General features: G+C 40.6%; 1 protein-coding gene across 2 annotated transcripts in view; it reads left to right on the top strand.

The window, feature by feature from the left end:
• The window catches only part of ABCB1 (ATP binding cassette subfamily B member 1), a 102,731-nt gene that overhangs the window by 40,254 nt on the left and 41,045 nt on the right, over nt 1–21,432 (top strand). For both annotated transcript variants that reach the window (XM_018047299.1, XM_018047300.1), the window contains 10 exons: nt 409–533; nt 13,131–13,302; nt 14,247–14,360; nt 14,505–14,615; nt 14,703–14,828; nt 14,935–15,138; nt 16,407–16,577; nt 18,583–18,744; nt 19,785–19,961; nt 20,484–20,630. In XM_018047299.1, coding sequence (XP_017902788.1) covers nt 409–533; nt 13,131–13,302; nt 14,247–14,360; nt 14,505–14,615; nt 14,703–14,828; nt 14,935–15,138; nt 16,407–16,577; nt 18,583–18,744; nt 19,785–19,961; nt 20,484–20,630 — 1,509 coding nt within the window. The remainder of the gene's footprint in view (nt 1–408; nt 534–13,130; nt 13,303–14,246; nt 14,361–14,504; nt 14,616–14,702; nt 14,829–14,934; nt 15,139–16,406; nt 16,578–18,582; nt 18,745–19,784; nt 19,962–20,483; nt 20,631–21,432) is intronic.

Below are 21,432 nucleotides of genomic sequence, written 5' to 3'. Positions count from 1 at the left end.
TTCTCCTGGCCTCCTACCTTGGTATTTCTGAACCAGAGTATACTTAGCAATTGCTATGTTGAGTATACCTATTTTTTTGATATACTGCCCCATTTTCTGTATTTATTAATGTTTAGAGTATACACATTTTTTAAGATGTAAAATCTCCCCCAAAGTCCCAGATTTATTTATTTGTATGAGAATCCATGGCGTATAGTGAGAAAGTTGAAATTTTACTTTATTATATACCATCTCAGTCCAAAAAGAAATAGCTATAATATGTATATTAGCAAACAGGACTTCATAACCAAAGACGAGTAAAAGACTTATATACAGTACAGTATACTATGTACCAGCAGCATTTGTGTACAAAAGGTAAAATTAACTTGTTTAAAAATTTAAATTATCTGCAATTGCATTTTTAAACAGATACTGTCTTCATTTACTGATAAAGAACTTTTGGCATATGCAAAAGCTGGAGCAGTAGCTGAAGAGGTCTTAGCGGCTATTAGAACTGTGATTGCATTTGGAGGACAAAAGAAAGAACTTGAAAGGTTTGAGTCTCCTTTTTTAAGTTGGTAGAGATGTTAAATTCTGTCATCTTAAATGCCCTTCAGGTTGAAGGTGATGATTATAAGGTATTCTCTGATGTATATGTTTCCTTAAACAGCTTCTTGGATATATTACAGCATAGTTAATATTCTGGAGAAGTTGTGATTCTAATTGTTGTAATTCTTCTTATATCTGCTAATTCAAAGTGTTTTCTAGAGTCTCCTAGGTGGGTAGTGAGATAAAATAGTTTCTTAAGGCTGAAACATAATTAATATCTCTGATGATAATTTTTCTCCATCAAGTTAATTCTTGATTCTCTATGAATGAATATTTTGTGGTAGATGGATGGGGTTATTAAGTCAAAATAATGGTTACTCCTTGGGGAGGTGAGGGGTTGGTGATAAAAGCGGGGCACGTGGCAGGGGCATCTTGATTCTGACATTGTTGTATTTCATGACCTCAGCTGTGCTTACATGAGTGCTCACTGTATACTCTTTAAACTGTACACACTGTGTTTGGAGTGTACTTTTCTCATATGATGTATTTCATACCTATAAAGATATCCTCTGAGAGATTTTTGATGGCTATGTACCTATCATAGTTCAGAGGAAAGCAATATCTGTGCTCTGTCTCACCTTTTGCGAAGGTTTTTGCTTTTGCCTTAACATGTGTCTGACTAAAAAATGGGAAGTCTTGCTTCATTGCCTTGCAAATAACCAGTCAAATGAAGCTGCCCTTCTCTTGGAGCTTAAATTCTGGCAGGGGGAGGGGACAGATACAAACAACCACAGGTCAACAAGATGTACCAGTTGGGGTAAAATTGTTTCAGTTCAGTCAGTTCAGTTCAGTCGCTCAGTTGTGTCGGACTCTTTGCGACCCCATGAATCGCAGCACGCCAGGCCTCCCTGTCCATCACCACCTCCCGGAGTTCACTCAGACTCACGTCCATCGAGTCAGTGATGCCATCCAGCCATCTCATCCTCTGTCGTCCCCTTCTCCATTAGAGTCATGGGGGTACTGTTTCAAGAGTATTCAGCAAAGTACTTTCTAAATAAATGTCTGAGTAGACACAGGATGAAATTTTGAACTTTGCGTTCATTTCCAGTTTTTCTCGATGGAGAGGTGTATCAGAAAAAGAATCTGTTTACCAACATGGGGCGACAAATCTTATCTGATTCTGCCTAGTTATGCACCAAGGGAAAGCATCTCTCCGTAGAAATCAAAATTGCAAGCCTCACCTTCAGGTGCTGCTAGAGTTTGAATTTATAATACTCTGAGGACCAAGGAGCTCTCTCTTCTAAAGCTGAGGGTTTCACATTAAAAATGAATCTGAGTCCATTGGTAGCACTAGGGTGTTGGGTAGAAGAAATTTAAAAGTTGCTGAAAATTTGTGAACTAAGCAGCTAAATTAAAAGTTAGAAAAAGAATAACAGAGAGAAGGAAGTGTAAGAAGGATAAAGGATTAAGAGCAAAAACATTTTAATAGAAAATAAAGATAAAGAAGCAAAGGGTTGACAAAAAATCATTAATTTTTATGAAAATATGGATAAATAATGAAGTAGTATTTTGCAGGTTAAATCAGGAACAAAATGCAAGAGAACAAGGGAAAACGTTGCTACAGCTTTTTAAAAATTTAAGAGTTACAGTTTTATACCAGTAATTTAAAATCCCTGATGAGATAGATTACATCCCAGAAAAATATAGGTTAAAATTCTCACTTAAGACGCAAACTTGAGTAGAACCATAATCATTAAAGGAATTGAATCCAGTGTAAAATCTCTGTCTTTTGCCTTTCATATACATACACGCATAAACACGCAAAAACCCACCAGGTCCAGATAATTTTCCAGACAGATTTTACCAAAACTTCAAGAAAGAGATAGCCCCATCTTACAGAGATTGTTTGAGAGGATGAAAAAAACAGTGAGTTCATTTTATGAGGCTAGTATAACCTTGACATCATTACAAGATAGCAGGTTTATGAGAAAGGAAAATTATAAGGCAGTTTCATCTAAAATATAGATGCAAAAAGCCTAGATAAATTATTTGCCAAATGAATCAATGTGAAAACTATCATCAGATTAAAACAAATTTCTGAACCTGATGGCTTGATCCCATAAGTGCAAAGATGATTTAAAATCCATGAATATAATTAACCACACTAGCAGATTGGAAGAAAGACATTTTGTTTTGATGGATTAAGTAAAAGTATTAATTACAGATGATTCATGACAAAAACTTTCTTAATTTAATAAAGAATATGTACCGGATACTTACAGGAAATTTTATTAAATGGTAAAATGTTAATAGCATTCCTTTAAAATAATGAAACAAATATGTCTGCTAACATTATTTCTATTTAGGGTTGTACTGGTACAAGATAATAAAATTAAGGAAAAAATAACAGTAAGAATAATAAAAATAAAGAAGAAAAGTTATTAGGTTGCTAGACAAAAAGCAAAACTCTCATTCTGTATAGAGTATGTGATTGTCTACACAGCAAGTCCAGTAACAGTGTAATAAGCTCTGCAGACCAGCAGTGTACGGGAAGGCCCCTGGGTACCTGATGACAGTTCAGGGGTAAACATGGCCTTCCTGTGAAGAGCAGGGAGCAGTTAGAGAACATGTAGTATTCCGTCAGTTCTAGGATGCACATTTTTCTCTTGCATTTCATCGTCTCTGAAATTGAGACAAATCCTACAGTCAGAGCCATCTTACAATTGCTGTGGGTCTGGACAGAGAAGCTGAGTTCTTGCAGGAAGGATTTGTGTTTGCTTCTGCCACTCACTGGGGGCACTATTAACCTGAGCCCGTGTACATTATATTCTTTGCCTAGGAGTTTTTGACCACAGTGGTGAATTCATATTTTTCAGACCTGTATAAGCATTGCCTTTTATGGTTCCAGTTCCCAGGGGACATGTTTTCCCCCCACCCTTCATCTGTTGTCAAGGCTGAGACAAGCAGGTTCTCCTGCTGCCACTTTCCATGGTGCACATGCTTATTACGTTGAGGCTGTAGCCTTTTGGGTCCCTGCTGTATATGGAGTGTTCCATTAAACTCCTTTATTACTGTTGCATAAAATAACACGATTATAATACTTCTTGATTAATGGCATCCAAAATTTGAAGAACATGATAATTTTAGAAGATATTATTAGCAATGAAAAACTATAATGATGTATAACCTGGATGTAAGGAGGGAAAGGTGTCAAGTCTGATATTCAAAACTTAGATAAATCTTATTTTAGTTCACTGAAAGTTGAAAGGAATTTAAAGTATTTTTTAATGGAGAGATCTAAGTAATTAGATGGTGATTACAGCCATGAAATTAAAAGACACTTACTCCTTGGAAGGAAAGTTATGACCAACCTAGACAGTATATTCAAAAGCAGAGACATTACTTTGTCAACAAAGGTCCATCTAGTCAAGGCTATGGTTTTTCCAGTAGTCATGTATGGATGTGAGAGTTGGACTGTAAAGAAAGCTGAGCACCAAAGAATTGATGCTTTTGAACTGTGGTGTTGGAGAAGACTCTTGAGAGTCCCTTGCACTGCAAGGAGATGCAACCAGTCCATCCTAAAGGAGACCAGTCCTGGATGTTTATTAGAAGGACTGGTGTTGTAGCTGAAACTCGAATACTTTGGCCACCTGATGCGAAGAGCTGACTCATTTGTAAAGACAAGGATGCTGGGAAAGATTGAGGGCAAGAGGAGAAGGGGATGACAGAGGATGAGATGGTTGGATGGCATCACTGACTCAGTGGACATGGGTTTGGGTGGACTCCGGGAGTTGGTGATGGACAGGGAAGTCTGGCGTGCTGCAATTCACGGGGTCGCGAAGAGTCAGACACGACTGAGAGACAGAACTGAACTGAAGTAATTAGATACAGGTTTTTTTGTTTTGTTTTTTATAGAAGATAGTGATCAACTTTTTAACAAGCAAATGGACTTACACAGTTATATATAGAATTGTTTCTTCAGAAGATGTTTTTACTGGACTGTGTCTTTGAAAGGTCCCCTAGAAAATTGGAAATTATTGGAAATTAGTTTTTCGTGAATATCAGGAGTAGACTCAAGACTACAGCCTGATGACCTAAGGTTCTCTCCAGCTTGGCTGTTTCTGGAACGTTCAGTTCATTTGGCAAATTTATCCAGCATCTACTATCTGCCAAGCACTGTGCTAGGCTCTGGGTTTTCACTTGTGTATTGGCAGTGAGTGAAAGTTGTCTAGTCGTTACGACTCATTGTGACCCCATGGGCTATAGCCTGCCAGGCTCCTCTGTCCATGAAATTTTCCAGGCAAGAGTATTGGAATGGGTTGCCATTTCCTTCTCCAATCTTTGAATAAAAAATAGAAAGAAAAATATCTTTGTTAATCAGTGCTCAGGCTGATTTCTTTATACATTCTAGCATTATTCATATATTAAATCCTGGCATTCTTATAGAGTTTTAATTCTGGTATTAAACTGATTCAATTAAGCAGTGTTTTGCTTTTTTTTTTAAGTTGATACAAATAAGTAACCAGGTCTTCAAAAATTATAATAAACTTTCAAAACCAAAGTAGACCTCACTGGATTTTTTTTTAACATCAAAAAGCTTCAAAATCAAACAAAATGAAAATTTAGAAATGTTTTCTCAAAATATGGATATAATTATGTTAAACCCTCCAGAATATGACAGAAATAGTTTTCTGAATTTTATTCAATTTTAATTTTACTTATGCATTAGGTGATGTTTTTTGGTATTCATCTCAGAATTTCCTTGAAAAGCTGTTTCTATATAACTATTTCTTATAATGATTATTCAAAAAGTAAGTGTAAAAGTGTTTTAAACAGTTGCAAACCTAAGAAAAGGAAGTTTCAGGTCATAATCATATTCCTCTGTTAAAGTTTTCAGATAATTCCTAATGCTTCATCAGTTTGTATTTAGAACACTACACTTACCTTCCCTGTTGATGTGAACCTTGTGGAAGAATTAGCACATTTCCTCAGGCTCTGAGTTATAGGAAGTCTGTATGTCTGTGGACATCTTGATATGCTGCTTTATCTTTGCCTTTTTTGCCCTCATATGATCTCTGGTCAAAAGAATAAGGTGGAAAAAAAAGAGAAGGAAGGGAGGGAGGAGAGCAGGAAGGGAGAAAAAAATCATCAGAGACATGAATTAAATCTTGAATTGTTTAAACGTGTTTTGAAGAAATCAAAGAATGTGCTGATGAGGGTGAGCAGAACAAGTGTACTTTAACCATGGTGGTCAGGGAAGGCATGCGTGTTGGCTATTTGAGGTTTCCTGGAGGCTGGTACTTGAGAGAAGAGAAAAAGCCTGCTGTAGTAGGGTAGGGACACAGGAATCTTCCAGGTTTCCCGAGATGGCAGAGACTTTGGTATATTCTAGAAAATATCCTAAGGCTTGTGTGACTGGAACTCAGTTGAGTGAGAGGAGATTGAGGTGAAGAGGGGCTGTTGAGGGTGGGTGGGGGCCAGAACATGGGGACTGGCATGTCCTGGTAAGGAGTCAGGATTTAACTCCAGGGGCACAGGGATGCAGTTGAGGGATTTAAACAAGGGATTGATGTCTACTTTATGTTTTAAAATCATTTCTCTGTCTGTAATTGGTCTGGTGAATGAATCAGTTCAGTTCATTTCAGTCACTCAGTCGTGTCCGACTCTTTGCGACCCCATGAATTGCAGCACGCCAGGCCTCCCTGTCCATCACCAACTCCCGAAGTTTATTCACTAATGTCCATCAGTTGGTGATGCCATCCAGCCATCTCATGCTCTGTCGTCCCCTTCTCCTCCTGCCCACAATCCTTCCCAGCATCCGAGTCTTTTCCAGTGAGTCAACTCATTGCATCAGGTGGCCAAAGTACTGGAGTTTCAGCTTTAGCACCAGTCCTTCCAAGGAACACTCAGGACTGATCTCCTTTAGAATGGACTGGTTGGATCTCCTTGCAGTCCAAGGGATTCTCAAGAGTCTCCTTCAACACCACAGTTCAAAAGCATCATTCTTCGGTGCTCAGCTTTTTTCACAGTCCAACTCTCACATCCATACAAGACCACTGGAAAAACCATAGCCTTGACTAGACGGACCTTTGTTGGCAAAGTAATGTCTCTGCTTTTTAATATGCTATTTAGGTTGGTTATAACTTTCCTACCAAGAAGTAAGCGTCTATCAATTTCATGGCTGCAGTCACCATCTGCAGTGATTTTTGAGCCCAGAAAAATAAAGTCTGACACGGTTTCCACTGTTTCCCCATGTATTTGCCATGAAGTGATGGGACCGGATGCCATGATCTTCACTTTCTGAATGTTGACCTTTAAGACAACTTTTTCACTTTCCTCTTACACTTTCATCAAGAGGCTTTTGAGTTCCTCTTCACTTTCTGCCATAAGGGTGGTGTCATCTGCATATTGATATTTCTCCCAGCAATCTTGATTCCAGCTTGTGCTTCTTCCAGCCCTGCATTTCTCATGATGTACTCTGCATAGAAGTTAAATAAGCAGGGTGACAATATGCAGCCTTGATGTACTCCTTTTCCTTTTTGGAACCAGTCTGTTTTTCCATGTCCAGTTCTAACTGTTGCTTCCTGACCTGCATATAGGTTTCTCAAGAGGCAAGTCAGGTGGTCTAGTATTTCCATCTCTTTCAGAATTTTCCACAGTTTATTGTGATCCACACAGTGAAAGGCTTTGGCATAGTCAATAAAGCAGAAATAGATGTTTTTCTGGAACTCTCTTGCTTTTTCCATGATCCAGTGGATGTTGGCAATTTAATCTCTGGTTCCTCTGCCTTTTCTAAAATGAGCTTGAACATCTGGAAGTTCATGGTTCACGTTTTGCTGAAGCCTGGCTTGGAGAATTTTGAGCATTACTTTACTAGCGTGTGAGATGACTGCAACTGTGCGATAGTTTGAGCATTCTTTGGCATTGCCTTTCTTTGGGATTAGAATGAAAACTGACCTTTTTCAGTCCTGTGGCCACTGCTGAGTTTTCCAAATTTGCTGGTATATTGAGTGTAGCACTTTCACAGCATCATCTTTCAGGATTTGAAATAGTTCAACTGGAATACCATCATCTCCACTGGCTTTGTTTGCAGTGATGCTTTCTAAGACCCACTTGACTTCACATTCCAGGATGTCTGGCTCTAGGTGAGTGATCACACCATCGTGATTATCTGGGTCATGAAGATCTTTTTTGTACAGTTCTTCTATGTATTCTTGACACCTCTTCTTAATACCTTCTGCTTTTATTAGATCCATACCATTTTTGTCCTTTATCGAGCCCATCTTTGCATGAAATGTTCCCTTGGTGTCTCTAATTTTCTTGAAGAGATCTCTAGTTTCCCATTTTGTTGTATTCCTCTACTTCTTTGCATTGATTGCTGGCTTTCTTATCTCTACTTGCTTTTCTTTGGAATTCTGCATTCAGATGCTTATATCTTTCCTTTTCTCCTGCTTTTCACTTCTCTTCTTTTCACAGCTATTTGTAAGGCCTCCCCAGTCAGCCATTTTGCTTTTTTGCATTTCTTTTTTTTTTTGGAAATTGTCTTTATTCCTATCTCCTTACAATGTCACGAACCTTCATCCATAGTTCATCAGGCACTCTGTGTATCAGATCTAGTCCCTGAAATCTATTTCTCCCTTCCACTGTATAATCATAAGGGATTTGATTTAGGTCATACCTGAATTGTCTAGTGGTTTTCCCTGCTTTCTTCTATTTAAGTCTGAATTTGGCAATAAGGAGTTCATGGTTTGAGCCACAGTCAGCTCCCGGTCTTGTTTTTGGTAACTGCATAGAGCATAGAGCTTCTCCAACTTTGGCTGCAAAGAATATAATCAGTCTGATTTCAGTGTCAACCATCTGGTAATGTCCATGTGTAGAGTCGTCTCTTGTGTTGTTGGAAGAGGGTTTGTCTATGACCAGTGCATTCTCTTGGAAAAACTCTGTTAGCCTTTGCCCTGCTTCATTCCATATTCCAAGGCCAAATTTGCCTATTGCCCCAGGTGTTTCTTGACCCCCTACTTTTGCATTCCAGTCCCCTGTGATGAAAAGGACATCTTTTTTGGGTGTTAGTTCTAAAAGGTCTTGTAGGTCTTCATAGAACTGTTCAACTTCAGCTTCTTCAGCATTCCTGGTCAGGGCATAGACTTGGATTACTGTGATAATGAATGGTTTGCCTTGGAAATGAACAGAGATCATTGTGTAATTTTTGAGCTTGCATCCAAGTACTGCATTTCGGACTCTTTTGTTGACCATGATGGCTACTCCATTTCTTCTAAGGGATTCTTGCCCACAGTAGTAGATATAATGGTCATCTGAGTGAAATTCACCCATTCCAGTCCATTTTAGTTCACTGATTCCTAGAATTCGACATTCACTCGTCATCTCCTGTTTGACCACTTCCCATTTGCCTTGATTCATGGACCTAACATTCCAGGTTCCTATGCAATATGGCTTTTTACAGCATCGAACCTTGCTTCTATCACCAGTCACATCCACAGCTGGGTATTGTTTTTGCTTTGGCTCCATCCCTTCATTGTTTTTGGAGTTATTTCTCCACTGATCTCCAGTAGCATATTGGGCTCCTACTGACCTGGGGAGTTCCTCTTTCAGTATCCTATCATTTTGCCTTTTCATACTGTTCATGGGGTTCTCAAGGCAAGAATACTGAAGTGGCTCGCCATTCCCTTTTCCAGTGGACCACATTTTGTTAGACCTCCCCACCATGACCCGCCCATCTTGGGTTGCCCCACCAGGCATGGCTTAGTTTCACTGAATTAGACAAGGCTGTGGTCCATGTGATCAGATAGACTAGTTTTCTGTGATTATGGTTTCGGTGTGTCTGCCCTCTGATGCTCTCTTGCAACACCTACTGTCTTACTTGGGTTTCTCTTACCTTGCACGTGGGGTATCTCTTCACGGCTGCCAGCAAAGCACAGCCGCTGCTCCTTACCTTGGACGAGGGGTATCTCCTCACGGCAGCCCATCCTGATCTTCAACATGGAGTAACTCATGTGAGCTACCCTACACCCGAGGTCAGGGGCGGCAACCGAGAGGAGCTTCACCAAGCCGGAAGTCGGGCGTTGGCCGAGAGGAGCAACCCCACACCCTAGGTCAAGGGCGGTGGCCGAGAGGAGCAACCCCACACCCGAGGTCAGGGCCAGCAGCCGAGTAAGCAACCCCATGTCCAAGGAGTGGCGGCTGCGCAGGTGCAGTAGGGCCGAGAGGTGAATGGATGAGAGCCATCAAAAATTTGAACTGCTCAGAAAACTGTTGAAATATTCTAGGAGAAGGATGGTAAGTCCCTGGATTTGGGATTTAATTTGAAAGTAGAAGTATTAAGGGGCTTCCCAGGTGACTCAGTGGTAAAGAATCTGCCTGCCAGTTCAGTAAATGTGAGAGACACAGGTTCAATCCATGGGTCAGGAAGATTCCCTGGAGGAGGAAATAGTAGCCCATTTCAGTATTCTTGCCTGAAGAATCTGATGGACAGAGGAGCCTGGTGGGCTACAGTCCATGGGATGGCAGAAGAGTCAGACACGACTTAGTGACTAAACAACAGCGATAATAGAATTATTAAAGCTATTCTTAGACCAAATATAATTCTTCAGTTTTCCTTCTAGTTCTTATTCTTCCCTTTGCTGCTTCCACATAGACAGGTAATTAAGGTCTTACTCTAATTTTCTCTTCAAATTAGCAGGTATAGTAGGATCTCTCAAATTCTCTCAGAATTTAAAGTGAATTTAATTCAGTAGTATACAGTGGGGCTTCCCTGGTGGCCCAGAGGGTAAAGAATTTGCTTGGAATGCAGGAGACCTGGGTTTGATCCCTGGATCGGGAAGATCCCCTGGAGAAGGGAGTAGCTATCCACACCAGTATTCTTTCCTGGAGAATCCCATGAGAGGAGCCTAGCAGGCTCCATGGGGTTGCAAGGAGTCGGACACAGCTGAGTGACTAACACACACGCACACACAGCAGAAATTTTTCCTTGCTCCCATAGGTGGCTATTTGCATCATTGATAAATGTGTTCATATTACTTAAGAAAAATAGTTTTTTCTAATTGTCAGTGTTTTGTTATGTAACTTTGACCCCTTTTAGGAAATTCTACTTTACCATTTTGATACTAGAGTTTTTAATGAATTGATGATTTTAATATCTGATTTTGTACATGTGACATTTTTGTTGACAAGCTAATCAAAAAGCCTATGCAAAAGGAGTAGTGCGTGCTTCTCCTCCTTCCTTACCCCCTTCTTTTTTTCATTTATCTCTTCTGGCATCTAAGTGATTTTCTTCCTTGTTGCTTCTTCCTGTGCAAAAGTTTCTTCTGGCTGCTTGGGACACAGCATATCACAGTGATTTCTACGTTAGTCTCGGTAAGCAAGAACTGAAATAAAGGCAAAACAAAGTGTGAGTCATGAGCGTTAAAGTTCCTTAAATGTAATCATGTATAAGTTATGCCCAGTGGTACTTTCATATCACATCAGCTCATAAAGTGGGAGACTGTATATTCAACCACTGGAGCACATTTCTCAAAAATAATTTTCTGGTCAAGGGTTATAACTGGCTAGTTGGAGATTTACATTTTTTGGAGGGAGAAACTTTCATAATGTATTACCATTTTATCACTGTAAAGTTCTGTTTAAATTTACTCTTTAGGAAGTAATCATGTAAATTTCACTGGGCCATGCCATGCTTTGGTAACTGGTTTTTGGTGAAGTAGTTTTTAAATGTCATGAGGGCATGAAAGAATCATGCTCATGTCTGAGCAGGGCTTGACCTCTGCTTGTACATTCTAACAAATGGAACAAATCCTCCAAAAAAATTAATATAATCCTGTATAATGTTTATACCATCCTGTGTTTATGGATCAAAGAACTCAAAATATACGTCCTATTAAAAATAAATTCTTTCATTTCAGCAATTATGAGCTCCTCTTTCTGCAAGGCAATGTTCTGATGTCCTGAGGGAGTTGTATTAAGAGAATAAGGACAGATTTAAGGCTTAATTACAGTCTGTTCTCTCTCTGATAGTTTTACCATGGGTCTGTATCTGCAAAGATCCTTCTTTTCCTTTAAATCTGATCCCCATTCACTTATCTCCATATCTCTCTTAAGCAGAGCAGTCTGCTGTGCACCTATCTCCTTTAATTTGAATATCAGAAATTAACCACTTCCTCAGGGTTTAAAAAGTGCTCAAATTATGTTAAGTGATTAGAATGAGAGGGAAATGTCTATCAATGTTCTCCAGCATTGCTTTGGTTTTTGTTTGCTTCCTCAGTTTTGCCCTCTTTTGTGTAATCCCCTGTATTTGCTGTAAGAATTATTCATGGGTGCTTCTCTGGTGGCTCATATGGTAAAGAATCTGCCTGCAATACAGGGGACCTGAGTTCAATCCCTGGGTGAGGAAGATCCCCTGGAGGGGAGGGCATGGCAACCCACTCCAGTATTCTTGCCTGGGAAATCTCAGGGACAGACGAGGTTGGTGGGCTGCAATCCTTAGGGTTGCAAAGAGTCGACAGGACTTAGCACAGGACATGGTTTATTTACATGTAAACAGTCTTAGACGGCAATTCAGAGCACTCAGATTGCTCCTACGCATGTGTTTTTCTCATTTGGTCCTTCCAGCAGCCCCAGAGGAAGGCAGGGCAGGGAGCAAACTGCCTTCATCCTTGATGTGCAGAGGTTTCAAGGACTTACTTATATTGAGTACTTTCTCTTTTTGAAATTAATTTTTATTGGAGTATAGTTGCTGTATCATGTTGTGCTAGTTTCTGTCATACAGCAAAGAGAGTCAGAGACACACACACACACACACACACACACACACACACACACCCACCCACCCATATCCCTTCTTTTTTTCATTTCTTTCCCATTTAGGTCACCACAGAGCGCTGAGTAGAGTTCCGTGTGCTCATTAGCTGTCTGTTCTCTGCATAGTATCAGTAGTGGTATATGTGTCAGTCCAGACCTCCAAATTCATCCCACCCCATCTCTTCCCCCTCTTGATGTCTATATGTTTGTTTTCTATGTCTGTGTCTTTATTTCTGTTTTGCAAATAAGATCGTTTATACTATTTTTCTAGATTCCATATTTGTGTTAATTTTTGATATTTGTTTTCTTCTGACTTATTTTGCTCTGTATGATAGTCTCTAGGTCCACATCTCCACAAGCATCTATATTGAGTACTTTCTAGCATTATATCTTCATTTTATTAATACATTTAAAATGCATGCAGATTTTAAAGGGAAAACACAAGTGTTTTCATAGCTTGTGTTTTGTCTTATATATGAACAGTGCAAGTGCTGTAAGTTTGCTAAGTATTACTTCTTTTATTTCACTATTGCTAAGGCCAGAGATGGTGCTTTTAGAACATGCCTCCACGAATTACTTAATTTCCATAAGGCCTCAGTTTCCTTTTCTACACAAAGAGATTAAAATAGTACTAACATCATAGGGTCAACCTGTGGACAAAAGGGAGAAAATGCATGCAAAGCACCCATCAGAGGCCTTGGCACGTCTTGAGTATTCAACAACCATCATGCTGTATTGACCCATTTTGTAAGATTTTACAAGCATGTGTGATAATTTGTTACTTCTCCCAGGTACAACAAAAACTTGGAAGAAGCCAAGAGAATTGGAATAAAGAAGGCTATCACGGCCAACATCTCTATGGGAGCTGCTTTTCTGTTGATCTATGCATCCTATGCCCTGGCGTTCTGGTATGGGACCTCCTTGGTCCTCTCAAGAGAATATTCCATTGGACAAGTGCTCACAGTAAGTGATATCATAGTAAGAGATGAATCACCTTTAAAATGGCAGTGAAATTTAGTAGTGTTGGTTTGACTGTTAGAGAATTATTTTTGAAGAATTATTAAATAATGGCCAAGAAGAGTGAGTGAGAGCCTGGGATTTAATATCAGGCTGATCTGATTCAAATTCTGGCTGTGCCACTTACTGCCTGTATGATTTGGTTCAGCGACCTAGACTTTTGAAGACTCTGTTACGTCTTCCACAAAATGGAAATGACAGGAGTTAAGACGCCGTAACTTTTAGTGTTGTTGTAAGGACTAGTCGAGAAAGTGAATATAGAAACACTTAGCAAAATTTCTTCTCTGTAAGTTGTTGGATAATATAACTACTGTGTGATTTACAAAGAAATGAACAGTGACTTTAGTCCTCTTTAACATCTCTAGAGAAACAGTGTCAAATGTACGATAAGAAACTCATTTGGGCAAAATATTTAAAAAATATTTTCCTATAGTACCGTTCCACTTGATACAACAACACTAAGATTGCTTGGTAGGGAAAACAGAATCTTGTCTCTTTTTGCAAATAAAGAAATTGAAGTCCAGACTGTCAGAGAATCACCTGAAGACATACAGCCATTTAGAGCTTAATCCAGGGTTCAGACCTCAGGTTTCTGACTCTCATAGTAGGGTTTATCTCCAGTATACCCTGCTGATGCTCTAAACCAAAATTCTTGGGTTTTGAAGACATATGAAAATATTGCAGTCATATAGAATTTATTATTTCACAGATCCAGTGAGACTAATTCAGCATTCTCAACTGAAAAGTACCTCAATTTTAAAAATAATAGTTTTATTAGTCAGTATTCATATGTTATCTTGTCATGTAAAAATTTAACTAACGATGTTAAAAATATGAAAAAAGCATACTAAATACTAACTAACTTGATGCTTTTACTTCACATTCCTCAGGTCTTCTTTTCTGTATTAATTGGAGCGTTTAGTGTTGGACAGGCATCTCCAAACATTGAGGCATTTGCAAACGCAAGAGGAGCAGCTTATGAAGTCTTCAAGATCATTGATAACGTAAGTCTGGGCTGGCCATTTATCTGTCTGTCTAAAACAGTGTATTTCTTTATCACTTTTATTCAGCTCTCCACAAATGTAGTTGTAATGTATTTATTGTAACCTAGTAGTTGCTGTAACCTTCTGAAATTGTATTCTGTTTAGAAACCAAGCATCGACAGCTATTCAAACACTGGGCACAAACCCGACAATATTAAAGGAAATCTGGAATTCAGAAATGTTCACTTCCATTACCCATCTCGAAATGAAGTTAAGGTACAATGAAATGATGACTCAACAATTCAACAATGTACGTAGTCCTGAAATCTGTGGTTTAAGTTTATTTCTCGTTCATTCTCATAGATCTTGAAGGGCCTCAACTTGAAGGTAGGGAGTGGGCAGACGGTGGCCCTGGTTGGGAACAGCGGCTGTGGGAAGAGCACCACCGTCCAGCTGATGCAGAGGCTGTATGACCCCACGGAGGGCATGGTGAGGTGACTCTTGTTCAGCCAGATGCTGCAGCTCTGACTTACCTCAGCAGGTCGCACATCACAAATCTGCGCTATGTGCATATCACAGCTCCTTTTTATTTTAGGTCAGTATTGACGGACAGGATATCAGGACCATCAACGTAAGGTATCTGCGGGAGATTATCGGGGTGGTGAGTCAGGAGCCTGTGCTGTTTGCCACCACGATAGCTGAGAACATTCGCTACGGCCGTGAAGATGTCACCATGGATGAGATTCAGAAAGCTGTGAAGGAAGCCAACGCCTATGACTTTATCATGAAACTGCCTAATGTGAGTCCTTCTCCATCTTTGTTGTGCTGGAGGGTCATGGCACGCCGGCCTGATGCATAGGAAGTCAGGGCAGGAATATAAACTGGAGGAACTTCCCAAGGTGGCAGATCAAGATGACTCCAGATTTTAAAGCTCAACTAGCATCAACTAGTAGCAGACATGCTTTTTAAAAACATGTGCTTATTTTTTGACTACTCTGGGTCTTCATTGCTGCCAGCAGGGTTTTTCCAGTTGCGGGCGAGGGCTTCTCATTGTGGTGGCTTCTCTTGTTGCAGAGCACGGGCTCTAGGCACCCAGGTGCCAGTAGTCGTGGCTCCGGGGCTCTGGAGCACAGGCTCGATAGCTGTGGCACAAGGTATTAGTTGTTCTGTGGCATGTGGGATCTTTCCGGACCATGGTTCAAACAGGTGTGCCCTGCATTGCAAGGGAGATTCTTAACCACTGGACAATGAGGGAAGACCTGACATTTTTTTTTTTTAATTAGGGTTGGTTATTGCTAAGTTTGTGGAGAAGGCAGTGGCACCCCACTCCAGTACTCTTGCCTGGAAAATCCCATGGACGGAGGACCCTGGTAGGCTGCAGTCCATGGGGTCGCTGAGGGTCGGACATGACTGAGCAACTTCACTTTCACTTTTCACTTTCATGCATTGGAGAAGGAAATGGCAACCCACTCCAGTATTCTTGCCTGGAGAATCTCAGGGACAGGGGAGCCTGGTGGACTGCCGTCTATGGGGTCGCATAGAGTCGGACACGACTGAAGTGACTTAGCAGCAGCAGCAGCAGCAGCAGCAGCATTGCTAAGTTTGAGGCCTCCCAGGTGGTGCCAGTGGTAAAGAACTCACGTCCTAACGCAGGAGACATAAGAGACGATCTCTGGGTTGGGAAGATCCCTGGAGGAGGGCATGGCAGCCTACTCCAGTATTCTTGCCTGGTGAGTTCCATGGACAGAGGAGCCTGGTGGGCTTCAGTCCGTAGAGTCGCAGAGTTGAACACGACTGAAGTGACTTGACACACACACACACACACACACACACACACACACACACACAGAGACACACACACACACACACACACACACACACAGACACACACACACACACACAGAGACACACACACACACACACACACACACACACACACACACACACAAAACTAGAGCATACTGCCTGTTAGATTTGGGTTGTTTATAGGATTACTTCCCATCTTAAAAATCTGAGCTGAGATTGCTTATTCTGTTGTTTAATCCTCCTGTGTTTTCGATGTTGTAGAAATTTGACACCCTGGTTGGAGAGAGAGGAGCCCAGCTAAGCGGTGGACAGAAGCAGAGAATTGCCATTGCCCGGGCCCTGGTTCGCAACCCCAAGATCCTCCTGCTGGATGAGGCCACCTCAGCGCTGGACACGGAGAGTGAAGCGGTGGTTCAGGCTGCCCTGGATAAGGTGGGTGAACCTCAGTTCAATCCTAGCTGGTTTATAAGCATAAGAACATTCTGTTGTTAATTCTTCTTAATATTATTTTTAAAGAAATCTCTCCTAAGGTAATTCTTTAAGCTACTAAAACCATCAGGCCTCTCTGGATCTGTATAACTTCTATTTCTCTGGTATATTTTCAGGTAGAGATGAATAAACTTTCATTGAAAGATACTTGCACATTTTTTTAAGTTAAACAATGAGAAATATAGACTCAGGTGAAAGTTGGTCTTCATTGTGCTCTTAAAAACTTAGCCTTAGAGATCACCCTGATACCTAGGTTTTATGAGTTTTTACTGTTGTCACCACGAGGAAGGTTTACATCTAGTTCTCAGGAGATCAGATGCCTATCAAAGACAATTGGGAAATGACAGACATCTTATCTTGAGGAGAGTGCCAGAGAGTTGATGACGCTGGGAATGAAATGAAATGTCCTTGACCATCTGGAGAGTTCGACCTTCCTGCAGTACCTGAGTCCACGTGACTCACTCACCGGCTAGACTGAGTGTGTGCCACGCCAGTCACCGTGTGCTTGGTCTCCGGTGTCTGATGACAAGTAGGCTCGCTCTGTGAGGACACGGAACACGGAAACCTTTTCACCCATAAGTGCTGTGAGTTGAAGTGCTCCCGGGAGAACTGAAAGATGAGCTCATTTCTGCTCCAACTATCCCCCTCTTCTAATAACAAAACAACTCTGTTTCGCTAAACATCCTGTCAGAGTGCGTAACAGATTGTTGAGAAAGGAAAAAGAAAAAAGGTCCCTAACGATTTGGTGGACCAGAATAGATGGAGATGCGATTGAGTCGGCTTTTCCCTCTTCACTTTGCTTATCTGTGTTTTCTTTCTATTCTACCATGTTTCTATGTATTAAATTATTAATAAAATGAATTTAGAAAGATTGCATTAAAAAATACCTTTCCTTTTAATGCACATTTTGAAGGGGGCATTCCACATCTCATCCTTTGAAAACATCCGAAGAATCGATGCATTGTCTTCTCTGCTTTCTGGTTGTTTCCACCTAATTTTTCTGATGTGCATTTTTTTTCTTCCTAGACTTTTTCTCACTTCTCTTTTTCATACTGATCCATATACCTCTTTTTGCTAGCTTATTCTGAGAATTTTATTGCTAGTTCCAAGACAGAAATATGAGTAAGAAAAATTATAAGCACTGGGGAAATTATAAAGATTAAAGAAATCTCAGACAAGTGCTGGTTATCTGGCTTTGTTCCATATGAAAATAAAAACGAGATTGGGTGTTTAAGACATTTACTTAGCTCCTTAGTTTCTCCATAATGCTTCTCCCTAGAAATAGGCATCATTTATTAAGCACTTACTGTGTACATCACAGTGCTACCTGTGCATTATTGTATATCACAACCACTCCAGAAAGTGGCCTTGCACTGTTATCCCCATTTGATATGTGAATAAGTTGAACCTTGCACAGGTTTAAAGGCTTGTATAACATCCTGGAACTCATACAGAGCAGAACTAAGGTTTGAGTTCAGATCAGTGCAACACTGAAGTCTGGCCTGTGTTGCCTCACATTTAGTGTTGGTCTTGGTCATCCAGATGTCTGTGAGAGAGCACAGGGGGACTTCCAGGGGGCCTTGCTGCTGGCTGGCTTCACGGGATAGCAGCGGGCCTGTGTCTGCTCCGATTGACTGATTCCTGGGCTGTCGAGTGTTTTACCTCTGTATACGCCCTGGATGATTACGTAAACTTAGGCTAGTAGAGATTGAGTAAAATCTTAGAGGCTTACATAGTGTTAATATGAGACTATCATATTTGTGTTTATATTTATTAAAACATCATTTAAACCATTAACAATACATTTACTGAAGCCAGAGACTGCCTCATATGGCTTACACAGCTTTGCAATGTCCAGGGCATTGGTGGTCAGGAAGTATACATTGAATTACTGAATGTTTTTCATATAATCCTTCATGTATTCAAAAACGAGATTTTCTCCCTTTAGGCCAGAGAAGGCCGGACCACCATTGTGATAGCGCATCGTCTGTCCACGGTTCGCAATGCTGACGTCATCGCTGGTCTTGATGATGGAGTCATCGTGGAGGAAGGCAGTCATGATGAGCTCATGGGGAAGAGAGGCATTTACTTCAAACTTGTCACAATGCAGGTGCAGTCTGACTCTAGCAGTTTCCTCAAGTATCCCAGGCATGAGCCGATTTTGCTGTATCTGGTGCTATAAATAAATGTTACTATTGATTATTTTGAGAAGAGGGAAAAAATTTTGGGGTGGGAAGCAAGGAAGATCACACCAGATTTTAGATATTTTTTTTCCTTCTTGAAAGGAGAGAAATGAAGAAGGGTAGAGAAAGGTAAAATTATAAAGGCTTAAAAGTGAGCTATCCACTCCAGTAGGGGCTTCACAGGTGGCTCAGTGGTAAAGAGTCTGCCTGCCAAGCAAGGGATGTGGGTTCAATCCCTAGGTCAGGAGATGCCCTGGAGAAGGAAATGACAACCTACTCCAGTATTCTTGCTGGGAAAATTCCATAGCCAGAGGAGCCTGGCAGGTTATGGCCCATGGGGTGGCAAAAAGAGCAGGACCCAACTGAGTGGCTAACCAGCAGCCACAGCAGTATCCACTCTCGCAGCTGCTAGCCACTCATGGCTATTGAGCACGTTAGTGGTGGCTAATCTGAATCGAAGTGGTCGTAAGTTGAAAATGCATACCAGAGTCCAAAGACTTAGTCCAAAGAAAAATGCAAGGTATCTCAAAAAGTTTTTATGCTGATTACATTAATATCTTAGATACATTAAAGGTTAGATAAAATATATTATTAAAGTTAACTTTACCTGTCACTTTTTTTGACATGTCTACTGAAAACACTGTGTCTCACAGTATGACTTGCACCGTTATTTGTGTGATGTCACTGGTCCAAAGCAAATCTGATTGAGCCAAAATCACTCACACAGAGGAGGTGACTAGATAAGATACTTGGAATGGATGCCATATTGTTTCAGCATAGTTTATAGGGATCCTTATTTAATGGTTTCAATTTTCAAATATAATCACACCAAAAAAATAGCAGTTCCATTTCATCCTTTCCCATAAGGACTTAAATTACCATTTTCCTTGATACCTGCTGTTGAGCGATTAGATTTTGTTGGTTAACTCCGCCTAACCAACTTATGCATATTTCTTGTTTATTTTAGACAAAAGGAAATGAACTTGAATTGGAAAATACCCCTGGTGAATCCCTAAGTAAAATTGATGACTTGTACACGTCCTCCCAAGATTCAAGATCCAGTCTAATCAGAAGAAAATCAACTCGCAGGAGTATCCGTGGATCCCAAAGCCAGGACAGAAAGCTCAGTACAGAAGAAACTTTGGTACAAAAGAGGCTGCAGACTGATGTCTTTAACAGAGGGCTAAGGCTGGGATGGGAGTGGGAGCAAGAAAGGATTATCCAGAGTTCCCTGTCCTGTCCCTTCGCTTGGTCCACAGACCCAAATCTCAGCATGTTAACTCTAAGGTGGAATTTATGAATGATAATTTATAGGATAAGAACTTTAGAATTAGAGTTTATAATGTAAAGAGATAATAGTGGGTCTTCAAATACAAACATTTTTGTTCTTTCATCCTTACAAATATGCTTGTCACATTCCAGATGTCTGGTCAGACTTAAATATTTATGGACTCATCATGTATTCCTTTAAAAATGAAGGCACAATGTAACAGAATCTGTCAGCACTCTTTAAGAAAAGTTCCATAGCCATCAATTGATAAGGAAGTAGGAATAAGATATATTTGCTTAAAAACTGTTGTGCATACAGAAGAACTGTACGTCAGTTCAATCCATTAAGATCAGTTATTTTCCTAACGAGTTTGTTGTAATATTTTGTGTTCTCCAGGATGAAAGTGTACCTCCCGTTTCCTTTTGGAGGATTCTGAAGCTGAATATAACTGAATGGCCTTATTTTGTGGTTGGTGTATTTTGCGCCATTATAAATGGAGCTCTGCAACCAGCATTCTCAGTCATATTTTCAAGGATTATAGGAGTAAGTGTTTATGTTCATTTTGGGGACATACCTGTGAGTCCTGACTAAAGAATGAACTATTTGTATTTGTAAATTTATATAAAAGCCACAAGAACATGCATTGTACCTTCATATAACAGCTTGAAGATGTAGAAGTCTTATTTGTGATAGGAAAACTGATTTTTCAAAACTTCCTTTGTCGTGGCAGTTGGTTTCTACCCTAGGGCCTTGGGAATGAGATCCTGTAAATCAGTCCATGAAACTGACTAGGCCACTGTCCCCTACCTGCCATCGCTGGACTCTGAGTCAGGCACAGGAACAGTTCTGTGACTGGTGTACAGAGAGGGTTCCTCGCGTGTTCATCACACCAGCTCAATGGAGAGCCACTCTCTGATTCGTGTGCTTGTCAGGATGTGATGGGCACTTGGCCTCTGTGGGATGTCTGTCCCGAGTATTAAGAGGAAAACAAATGGGACGGCTTGAAAAGATTCAGGTTGACAGATACTGGTCGCACCTGCTTTTCATGATGTCATTTTCAACCATAAAGTTACAATCTTAAAGTCAGATTTTGGCCCAGTGTGAAGGAAGATGGTTTCCTTTCCCTGTGAAGTGGTTGTTCTCTGCATGCTTTTTGAGCCCAAGGCATCCTGTTTAGCTCTTTTAACCAAGGTCTCCGAGTGTGGTTCTGGGTGAGCTGGCTCTAGTTGCCCACTGTCCAACAGGCCACCCTACAAAGAAGGCTGGCTAAAGAAGCATCCTTTCTTCAGAGAGACCTGGGCTGAATATATGAGCTCACCTCCTGGGCTCACCAAAACCACATCAG

The sequence above is a fragment of the Capra hircus genome, chromosome 4 (genome assembly GCF_001704415.2).
Source record: "Capra hircus breed San Clemente chromosome 4, ASM170441v1, whole genome shotgun sequence".
NCBI lineage: Eukaryota > Metazoa > Chordata > Mammalia > Artiodactyla > Bovidae > Capra > Capra hircus.
Note: the sequence above shows the minus strand (reverse complement) of the source record. Positions and strands in the feature narration are given on the sequence as shown.